The sequence below is a fragment of the Tenrec ecaudatus genome, chromosome 3, assembly GCF_050624435.1.
Source record: "Tenrec ecaudatus isolate mTenEca1 chromosome 3, mTenEca1.hap1, whole genome shotgun sequence".
Taxonomy (NCBI): domain Eukaryota; kingdom Metazoa; phylum Chordata; class Mammalia; order Afrosoricida; family Tenrecidae; genus Tenrec; species Tenrec ecaudatus.
In genome coordinates, this window is record NC_134532.1 from 63,646,445 (window position 1) to 63,657,839 (window position 11,395).

At 43.1% G+C, this 11,395-nt stretch overlaps 1 protein-coding gene and 2 non-coding genes across 3 annotated transcripts; all 3 read right to left on the reverse strand.

The window, feature by feature from the left end:
- Window positions 1-7,760: 7,760 nt before the first annotated feature.
- RPS3A (ribosomal protein S3A) lies at window positions 7,761-11,188 on the reverse strand. Its single transcript, XM_075543709.1, has 6 exons — window positions 11,040-11,188; window positions 10,322-10,425; window positions 9,844-10,031; window positions 8,632-8,840; window positions 8,047-8,156; window positions 7,761-7,929 (listed from the first exon to the last, which is right to left on the reverse strand). Exons 1-6 carry the CDS (start codon window positions 11,099-11,101, stop codon window positions 7,808-7,810), a joined length of 795 nt encoding a protein of 264 aa, XP_075399824.1. The 5' UTR covers window positions 11,102-11,188; the 3' UTR covers window positions 7,761-7,807.
- LOC142444066 (small nucleolar RNA SNORD73) lies at window positions 8,407-8,471 on the reverse strand. Its single transcript, XR_012783742.1, has one exon. It is a non-coding gene; the product is annotated as a small nucleolar RNA SNORD73 (small nucleolar RNA).
- LOC142444065 (small nucleolar RNA SNORD73) lies at window positions 9,459-9,530 on the reverse strand. Its single transcript, XR_012783741.1, has one exon. It is a non-coding gene; the product is annotated as a small nucleolar RNA SNORD73 (small nucleolar RNA).
- Window positions 11,189-11,395: the final 207 nt, after the last annotated feature.

The following is an 11,395-nucleotide window of genomic DNA, read 5'->3' on the forward strand; positions in this document are numbered from 1 at the left end:
CCCATTTTGGCAGCCGCCGTGTCTAGCGACCTGCTGTTCCTCTTTCTCGCTGCCGCTCTATCAAGCCTGGTCTCTTAGTAACATGTCCAAAGCACGGGAGATGAAGTCTGCCCATCCTCACTTCTAAGGAGCATTCTGGCTGCACTTCTTCCAAGAATGATTGTTTGTTCTTCTGTATTTTCCGTGTTCTTCATCCACACCATAATGCAAGTGAATCCATTCTAATAAGATTCAAAATGCATCCCCCGCCTGAACCCGGTTTTGTTTACATCACCAAAAAGAGGCAAAAGGGCCAAAGACAAAAGTCCATGCCTTCAACCCAGAAACAAAGCAAGGATGCTTGCTTCCCCAGCTGCTCTTGCGCCGAATACTGGAAGCATTTGTTACATGTAACTTTGAATTCATCCCAACGCACAGTAGCCCTAAATGACAGCGTACAACTGTCCCTTAGGGTTTCCCAGGCTGCAATCTTTACAGGGACAAATCACTAGGCTCCGTGGAGCCCTGGTGGTGCTGTGGGGTAAGTGTTGAACTGTTATCAGCAAAGCCAGCAGTTCAAACCTACCAGCTGCTCCTCGGGAGCACAATGTCTGTTCCCATGAGGCCTTAGGAAGCCGGCCGAGGGTTGCTATGAGTCAGGGTCGAGCTAATGGCAGGGGGCTGGGCTTTGTGGGTAGGGCTTCTCATGTCTTCCACGGAGTAGCTGCTGTGTTCCAACCACAGACCTTGGTTAGCAGCCAAGTGTTTAACCATTGCCTCACCAGAAATCCACCAGCAACATGGCCAGAAAAAGAAAAGGCATCCAGGTGAGGAAGGAAGAAGTAAATTACCTCTATTCACAGACGGCACAATCTTGTAACTAGAAAATCCAAGAAATCTGCAGATAGTCCCTCGAGCTAGCCCACTGATTCAGTGAGTTTGAGGGACACAAGGTCCATACACATATGAAAGCAGTTGGGTACCATGATCTGAATTCTACCTTGCAAGTCTGGATAGAACAGAGGATGTACACTGGTGCAGATAGGAGCTGGAGGCACAGGGAATCCAGGGCGGATGATACCTTCAGGACCAGGGGTGTGAGTGGCAATACTGGGAGGGTAGAGGGAGGGAGAGTGGGTTGGAAAGAAGGAACCGATTACAAGGATCTATATGTGACCTCCTCCCTGGGGGACGGACAACAGAAAAAGGAGTGAAGGGAGACGTGGGACAGGGCAAGATATGACAAAAATAACAATTTATAAATTATCAAGGGCTCATGAGGGAGGAGGGAGGGGAAAAAAGAGGACTTGATGCAAAGGGCTTAAGTGGAGAGCAAATGTTTTGAGAATGATGAGGGCAATGAATGTACAGTTGTGCTTTATACAATTGATGTATGTATGGGTTGTGATGAGTTGTATGAGTCCCTAATAAAATGTTTTTAAAAAAATTAAGCAGTTGGGTTTCTATGTAGAAATTGTCGAATTGGCAAATGTTTGGCATTTGCACCACAGTAAGAAAAATTTTTTTTTCTACAGAAAAAATCTTGTTCGGTTTCTGTATACCAACAGTAAATAAGCGGAAAGAAAATTCTATTTAGAATCACACATAAAAGACAAAAATACTTAGGACGGTAAAACTTGTACACTGAAAACTAAAACATTACCAAAATAAAACAAGACAAATAAATAAATGGAAAGACATACTGTGTTCACGGGCTGGAAAACTTGATATTGTTAAGATGTTAATATTACCCAAAATGATTTGGTTTTAACATAATCTCTACCAAAATTCTAATAGTTGTTTCTGCAGAATAAAACTAATCCTAAAATTCTTTGGGGATTGGAAAGCTAAATTCACTGCCATCAGGTCAATTTTGACTCATAGCAACCCAATAAGACAGAGTAGAGCTGCCCTCCCACAGAGCAGCTGGTGGCATTGAACAAACAACTTGGTGTTTAGCAACCCAGTGCGCAATCCCTACGCCACCAGAGCTCCTGTTATGGAAGGGGCACCAAATAGCTATAGTAATCTTGAAAAAGGAAGGATAGCATAGGAGGGCTCATGCTTATTAATATTAAAATGTACTTTTAACCTATTATAACGCAAACAATGTAGTCCTGGTAAAAGGAGAGAGTGATACATAAAGTGATGTAACAGAATTCAGAATCTAAAAATAAACCCTTACACCCAACCATTGATACTCAACAGGGTGCCAGGCTCATTCAATGGAGAACGATTGGTTCATCAGCAACTGGTGCTGGGACAACTGCATCTCCACATACAAAAGAATGTAGAAAGCCAATGAAGAAACAAACTGTGTATGAAAACTAACTCCAAATATATCAGTGGACTACATATAAGAACTAAAACTATAGAAGAAAAAAAGACCAATGTCAAGATTTTGGGTTGACCCTAGATTCTTAAACAGGACATTAAAATCAATAAGAAAAATAAATTGGACTTCAAAAATTTTAAATATTGTTCATCAAAGGACTTGATCAACAAAATAAATCAACCTACAGAATGGGAGGAACTGTGTGAGGACCATACATCTGATGAGAATTTGTTAGTCACAATGTGAGAAATTCTACAACTCAATGACAAAAAGCCCAACTTTAAAATGGCTAAGAATTTGAACAGATGTTTCTACAAAAAAGATATACAAATGGCTAAAAAGTATGAGATGATGATACACACCGTTCGTTAGGGAAACAGGAAGCAGCATTCCAATGAGATACCACTTCACCATCATTAGCATGACCACTCCCAGAAAGAAAAAAAAAGGAAAACAATAGATGTTGGGAAGAATGTAGAGAAACAATTCATTGTGCATTGCTGGTGAGCATGTAAATTGGTGCAGCTTCTAACAAAAGGCGTCGTGTAAAATTGCCATATTACCCCCAAATTCCAATCTTCCATAAGACTGAAAAGCAGGGACTTAAAACATCTATTTGCAAAGTAAAAATTGGGTTTGGGTTGAAATTTGTACAGAAACAAGTCTCCTGGTCTTTCTTCCCCAGCACTGCTGAGTGGGCTCCAACCACCAACCTTTAGTAATTGAATACAAACCAGCTGCACCACCCAGGGACCAATACTCATCCCAGCATTATTCTCAATTGCCAGCAGGTGGAAATCATCGCAAGTGTCTGGGCTGGTGGGTAGGAGCTGAAGCTTATCTTATCAATTGCATCGTAGCCTGATGGCTTGGCATCATAGGCCTTTTTGTGTGAGACCCAGAAGAGTTGCATCCTTTTTGGCCCTTCTGCTGGAGCTGAATCTTGCTTCTGAGTCCCCAGTCTCCTGCTGCATTGCCTGCTGATCTCCGGAGCCCCAGTGGACTGCTGATAGTGGATTCATTTGGGCGACTTCGGGCCTCTGCATTCACCAGCTTGTGCCCCTTTGTTGTGTCTCTGCTTCCTGTTCATCAGGAAAAGTCTGGCTCAAACCAGACTGAGCTTACCTCTTCCTACAACTGTATACACACACACGCACACACACACACAAATGCACACATACACACACGAACTTCATTTGGCCATAGAAATAAAGCTCTGGTACATGCTACTACATGGATGAATTTTGAAAACATTTAAATAAATCAGATACAATGGACAGATATATGTACGATCACACTAATATGAAATAACTAGAAAGGGAAATGCATGGAGATAAATGTCTATTAATAGTTACCAGGGCCTGTGTGAGAAGGGTTGGGGGAAATTTATTGCTTAAGAAATACTGAGTCTGGGATGATGGAAAACTTTAGGAAACAGGTAATGGTAATGGTTGCACGATACGGTGGATGTAAATGTCTTTAACTTAAAAATGGTTGAAATGTTCATTGTTGCATATTATTTTTCTTTTAAAACAGTTTTATTAACATACAATTCAATAATTCCATCTTATCAACAAGAGTTGTACAATTATCACCACGCTCAATTCTAGAACAGATTCTTCTTCCTTGTACTCATTGTTGTGTAATTATGGCAAAAATGTACCCAACAAAACATTCTCCAATTCCATAACTTCTACATGTATAATTCAGTGCCATTGATGATACTCTTGTTGTGCGACCACATTGATATCCTTTTCCAAAGCACTCCACCCTGACCAACAGCTACTTGTATGTCACCATCAGTCAAGTTTGGTTTCTGGGTTTTTTTAAAATCCTTTTTATTGGGGGCTCTTACAACGATCCATATATCTATCGTGTCAAGCACATGTGTACATGTTGTCATCATGCTTTTCAAGACATTTCCTTTCTACTGGAGCCGTTATCAGCTCATTTTCCCCTCCTCTCATGAACCTTAATAGATAAATTTTTTTCATATCTTACACCCACTGCTGTCACCCTTCATCCGTTTGTTGCCCGTCCCCCTTGGGGGTGGTGGTGGCAGTTATATGTCAATCATTGTGATCAGTGCCCCTTCCTCCCTTCACCTTTCCCCTACCTTCAGGGTATCGCTGCTCCCATTATGGTTCCTGAGGAGTTTGTCTGTCCTGGATTCCTTGTGTCAGAGCTCTTATCTGTAGCAGTGAACATTGGTCTAGCTAGATTTGTAAGACAGAATTGTGGTCATGATAGTGGGGGAGGCTGATAGGGCAAGACTCATGGACCATGAGACCTCCTATAAGACCCCTGTATGGTAACCTCCATCAAGGACACACCCAAGGCAAGCTCCTGGGAGATGGTCCCAGCCTGAGCTGGCTAGAGGGGAGCAGAAGGAATCTGCTTTCCCAGGCACTGCTAGAGGGCAAAACGTCTACTCACTCAACTCACTGCCATCAAGGCAATTTCAACTTCATGGTGACCCTATATGACAGGATAGATCTGCCTCTGTGGGTTTGAGACTACAACCCTTTGTAGGAGTAGGAAGCCCCCCACCCCCAATTATCTACATCAGGGGTCCTCAAACTTTTTAAACAGGGGGCCAGTTCACTGTCCCTCAGACCGTTGGGAGGGCCGGACCATAGTTCTTTTTAAAAAAAACTATGAACAAAACCCTGTGCACACGGCACCTATCTTATTTTGAAGTAAAAAAACAAACGGCAGAACCACCTGGGGCCAGTTTGAGGCCGCCTGACTTGGCTAATGATCAGAAATTCAATAGATGCTTAATCTATTTGAGGACCTGCCAATGGGTTTGGGGTCTTCGCTGCCACCACTAGCCTTTTGCAAACCAGGGTGCTCAAAATTTAAGCTCTACCACACTGACCAGAGGGGTGATCACGAGAGCTTCCACCTTCTAACTCATTGTTTAAGCTTGTATGGCTGCTTAGGTGTTGAATTGAGTACAAATATGCTGTTTAAGTAGTGGAGGTCCCTGAGAGCATGGGAGGAAGTAGGGAAGGGCCAAGGGGAACAGATGGCATGGACAATTGAATAACCACCCAATGGCATGGAACAGAATTGCCATGGAATGGACACATCGTAATGTGTAAGAATATCAATACAACTATTATAAAAATATAATTAGGCTGTGTATAGGGTTCCATTCCACAACTTCACCTTAAGTCCATTCTGACTTAAGTCAAAACTTTTTCATCAGTTTATAAATCTGATTTCTGAAATGCCTGAATGAACATCAGCAAATTATATGCTGCAACATGGTGCATGGCACCTATTGCTAAGAAACAAAACACGCTGGTTCAGTTTGCTGAAACAAATTGGTGGTTGTTACTCCTTGTAAGGGGGAACTCATTACTCAGTTGCACTAAGGTGGGCATGATTATAAAACGTTACATGTAGATGATAAAGCACTCATTACAGCTTTGATGAATCTTAGTTGAGAGAAGTCTGAGGACTCCTGTGATTATTAGGCTGTACTGTCCTTTTTCTTGTCAAAACAACTTTTCCCTTAAACATTAATGTGCATACTCTACAAAAGGTACAGAATCAGCATCAAATTCTTCAATCAAAAGTGGACCTTTGTAGGAGCTGCCTGCTATGCACATTTATAAGCAGTGGTGCTCAAGCTTCATATATCCCTGGTCACTGAAGTTTTGTTACAACCAAATCAGGTAAAATTCAAGTAGAGAAAGACCATTTTTGTGAATATTTATTAAAATCATTTTATTGGTGGCTCATACAACTCTTATCACAATCCATACATCGTGTCAAGCACAGTTGTGCATTTTTTTCCATCATCATCATTCTCAAAGCACTTGCTTTCTACTTGAGCCCTTGGTATCAACTTTTGTGAATATTTAATGTCCACATATTAAATTGGAAATTTAGAGTTGTCCTAGTATTTCTCAGTAGATGAACAATTAAGCCACCTCTGGCTTGCTTACGGCAAGGCAACTTGATTAAACTGATCCAGAGGCCACACCATTTTTAAAGAGAACATTAATTGGGGAAATCTGTTAGACTACTATGCTGTCAAACCCGATCCAGAGGCACAGACTGGCTACAATAGGCCTTATTTGACTAACCCAGGCCCAGCACTGACTGCCACCACTCTGCCTCGGAGAACCAAGCACATCTATAACCGAACCACACTTCACTCACAGCACCACCTCTTTATGTAAGTTTCCTGAACTCCCAGACGCTGGGGACACACCAGTGAACTGGACACCCGCTCCTACCCACCTTCGGCCCTCCCACCGCGGGGTCTCATGGAGCTGCTCTAGTTGAGGCAGTCAAGTAAAACAATGATTGTAAAAACAATGCCAGAGTAAATTCCTTAATTTTTAATATTAATCTCGATATAAAAAATTAATGAAGCAAACACTATGCTCACTGCCACATACGTGACAGACATGCATTGAGGCTGTTCATCTGTGCTGAAACAAGAAGCCTCTTGAATATGAGGGCAAGAATGTACAGATGTGCTTCATACAATTGATGTATGTATGGATTGTGATAAGAGTTGTATGAGCTGAAACCCCGGGGAACAAAGAGTTCGGGGCCGATTCCCTTTAGAGCCTGCATCCCCACTATGCCTGGTAGCAGAGGGAGGAAGCCCTACCTCGAGCTAGCTAATAAACTCCTTTTGCCACTTTTGAAAAAAAGAATTGTATGAAACCCTAATAAAAAAAAATTTTTTTTAAAGCCTCACCTTTTGCTGATGGGTTCACACTATTGACCCTCTGGATCCGCCTAAGCATACCCACTAGAGACACCTGGGCTGCTGAAGATCAAGTTAATGCAAACCTGGTTAGACCAGAGGCTGCACAACGGTACAGGTGGGATCTGGAAACACAGGGAATCTAGGACAGATGAACCCCTCAGGGCCAACGGTGAGAGTTGTATGAGCCCCAATAAAATTATTAATAAAATTATTTTTTAATTTTTAAAAGAATGCAAGTTAAAAAGGGCTTCCTCCCAGAGGTGAGAGCCTTCAAGTCAAAAGCTCTGAATTTGGGTTTTGCCCCCAAAACTGTTAACTTGTCAAACCACCCAGTTTTGCTTTTGACATAGCAGCACTTGATCACTTAGCTATGAAATGCCTATTGACATCCAAATGGAGTCAGTCTTTATGAAAGTACACTGCCACATCATTGTCCCTCATTGTATTTGAGTTAAACTTAAAATAATTCTGGTCTTTTCCTTCATGTACTTCTGTCGGCAACATCTTGTAAAAATGCAGATAAAGTTTCAGACCCCAGCAAGCTTTCCAAGCAATACTCATCATTTTCATGTTTGAAACCCTCTAACATATTAATGGTAAACAGTACGTACCCCTTTCTCAACTATATGACTAAGGACAATAAAATCCTTAGACCAGGTGAGAAACATTCGGTCCACCAAGCTGTCGTTAAAAATAATGTTCAGAAAAACAGCATCACAATAAGATCTTTTATTTGTTAACATTAAGTCTGAATTTTAAACAGATTCTTGAACTGGTGGCTCATAGCCATCAGCTCGCTCCACTTTTGCACCTGTCTCATCGCCAGTAGTTTTTCCAGAACTGCCACCTTCACCATGAAGCTCCATGAGTTTTCCCACTAAAAGGAAAACATTTTGTTAGTTACAGCACACTATGGCCATTAATTTGACTTCAAAAAAACAAACGATCTGTCCCCAGTTTGTTTTTCATCTAGGTACCTGCAAATTCCACTTACATTCAAACTTGGGCTTTTTCAGCATCTTTACTTTTCTGACAAACACATCATGGAGAGGGTAAATAGACTGGCAAGCCTTTTCTATGTCTTTCCCAATGCTGTCTGGAATCCTGCAAACCACCAATAAATTAGAATAACGGGAAAAAGGTCAATTGCCCATGTAAGACAATAAGCCAACTCCTGTAATAGTAGAGAAGGTTTAGCATAAACACCCACTTTGTAAAAGACTATTTTTACCCCCAGGTAAAAGTAAACAAAATCAATTATATGGCCAATTATTGGCAAATTAGCATTTAACCCCTTTGAGCCCAAGTTGAATACCTCTCCATTAACCCCTTAGTCATATGAACACTGCATGGGAACATCAGAAAGTGCACGTTATCACAGAACATCAGCTGGGACCGAAACAGTTTTCATCACGTATTCCCATACATTCCTCAACTTTTGAGGTCTTTGGGCTATTCAGCTTATTTTTTAAGACAAATGCATGTTTTGTCCTCAAAGAAACCAAACATTTACTAAGCACTTAAAAATGCTTTCACCTAAGAGTCACAGGAAGGAAGAACAAAAAGGACAGATACTTACAATTTATTGACCACTTCTTTCAAGTCATTCGTCTGCACCTCTCGAGTCATGATTTCCATCATTTTCTTTCGGATTTGGCGGACCTGCTGGTGCTGAGCATACGAGGTCTTCCGAATCTGATTATTGCGTTTTTTAGTAAAACCAACACAGAACAGACGAAGTAGATACCCATCGGTAGTCTTGACATCAACATGAGCTTCAATCATGGTCTAGGAAAAAACGTTTCACCAGTTTTTATCCCTCAAGCGCTAATACAGCAAAACGGGTTGTCAAATCCTCATTCAAAGACCTTACCACTCATTGTCGCCAATTCCCTCCATCCATCATACCCAAGTAAGTATGGTAACTACCTACACCTTTCAACCAGTTCACCTGTACTCACTTCCACACCTAAACACCATCCCCCTACCGGAAAAGACTGCCCACACGACATCTTGGGTGAGTTAAATGTAATTGCTACACAACGCAACAGTGACATCCACACTTCATGCTCAAAATGGATTCAGAAAGTGTTTAGCTTGTTTAACCTCAGTGCCATCAAGTTCATCAAAATGCTGATACTAATTCTTCCTCCCACAGAACAATTGGTGGGTTTGAGCCCTCCAGTTAACAATCCAACATGTGCCCAAGTACTAAGACTAAGCATTAAAAAAATAAAAGTATGTCCCACCAACAATATACAGGGTTGCTATGAGACCACCAATTTTTATGCAGTCTGCCTTTTCCCCACAAAGGGAATGGTAGGTTGGCAGCCGAAAGCCTAACTCAGAGCCACCAAAAGGAATCTCAAAACAGTGCTTCAAACAAAACAGAAAACACGGTAAGGGAATGTCAGAACCAAACGTAACGGTATAATCACTATGATCATTTGGGACCGAAACATTTTGTCATCCTTCATTCCCACACACAAAAACTATTTCACACTTGGTTGAAATAGTTGGATGGTGGCCAGACCCACAACAGAATTAATGCAATTTCCCGTCATAATTATCTGTGAATGTTTTCGGTGACAGGCAGTGTGCTAAGAATCCTCAACCAGCCACTGATTCTTGAGACACGGGCTCCCTTCAACAAACCAGCATTAAACCTCGGACACAGTATGAGGCTCAGCTGTACAAAGGCCTTGGGTTAGCACTGGATAACTTCTAATCCCTTCCTAGCAAATGCCTTTGATCACACACTCTAAGGACCGTGATCAGTATTTGAGCTCACCTGCCACTTCTTGACCATGGAGCACATCTTGTCCCGCGTCAGGTCCATGCCGTGGAAGTTGGTCAGGCAGTTTTTGCCCTGAACATCCTCGGTAATTAACTTAAATTTCCTAAAGGCAACCTCGTCGTTCTGTAGATCAGCAAGGCTCACTTCAAAAACTCGACCCTTGAGGCCATCAGATGCAATTTCTACAAGAGTGAAATTTCCGATTAAGACAGACCTAAAACTCACACCAACTTTCACGTAGAAAAGCTACCCAAACAATAAATTATAAAGGATTTAACATTTTGCCCAAGTCCAACTGGAAAGCGATGAGTTGTTGACACTAGTAATTTAAAGCTGAAATCGGCACTTAATTCCTCAATGCACCACTCTGCTTCAACGCTGTAATTAGGAGCTGTCACTTCAACACTGGTGCCACAGAACAAGAGGCTATACAGGTCTGAAGATACATGCAAACCAAGGATAAGATACTTACTGGTTCCTTGAGTCCTGGTGACTAGTGTTTTCCCAATATTTCTTATATTGAACATAGCTGGTGCTTTCACATCATACCAATCTTTCTTAGAAAACGGATCAACCCTGGATTAAAAAAAATTGTTATGCAGATCACATCATTGTTTCTAAATGGGTTGGTTTAACATTCTCCTTCCGAATAACGTCATTATTGCGCCTGACTATTTTACAGAATTAACAGCTACCAAAATCCATTTCCCTCCCAAGGAACTCAGGGAAGCACGTGGGAATTCGCTCTTTCCACGTCTACCACGCACCCGCTCCCACGAGTCCTGCCACTAGGAAGCCTTTGCCTCCACGTCTCGCGAACATTACGTGGCCCTTCAGAGCGCCTCCGATCCCACGGCGCTCCACCCGCGCGGGGGCAGGGGGGTTGAGGTAGTAGGAACAGTGCGCCTTCCAACTTTGGTAAAGGCAGTAAGTAACGAGCGAAGGAACACGCCGGAACCGAGCGGTGGTGGCACTCAGGCTCAAACGGGTTGGGTGCAAAGCCCAACAGGCCGGAATAAAGCAAGCGGTCCCTCCGTGACCCAAACCCGCCAGCCCGCGGTGCATCAGCCGGACACCGGCCGCGCAATCCCACCGGTATCCACGCCATCCGGCCCACGCCGCGACCTAGCACCTGCCCGCCGACTCCAACAGGACCCCAAAAAGCAGCATCCCCGACGATGACCACTTACACTTTCTTCTTAGCTCCTTTTTTGCCACCTTTGGTAAGGCGCTTGTTCTTGCCAACCGCCATGGCGCCGTGCAGAGAGCCAAAAGGGCGGAAGTGGAACTCGCGCGAGAACTTAGGCGTACGGGGCGGGGCGCGGCGTGTGCGTGTGCGTGACCTTCGACTTACGCTATTCCGGATTCAAGACTGTTGCCACGGAGAAGGGCTCTCCGACGGTGGCCGCGACAGCGCCCTCCGGTGTGAGGAGGCCGCGTAGCGTGCTGCCGGTAGCTCCCAGGGCGGCTGCGCTCTGGAGGCGACGGTTACCTGCGGGCACCGGGCCGCTGACACCCGGAAGTAACTTTCCATGAAAGGAGACGC

Coding starts and splice junctions, on each gene's coding strand:
- RPS3A (XM_075543709.1), bottom strand. CDS start 11,101: ATGGCGGTTGGCAAGAACAAGCGCCTTACCAAAGGTGGCAAAAAAGGA. Junction 8,841..9,843: donor CCATGGTCAAGAAGTGGCAG/GTGAGCTCAAAT, acceptor GTTTTTTCCTAG/ACCATGATTGAAGCTCATGT. Junction 8,157..8,631: donor AAAGAAGTGGTCAATAAATT/GTAAGTATCTGT, acceptor GGTGGTTTGCAG/GATTCCAGACAGCATTGGGA.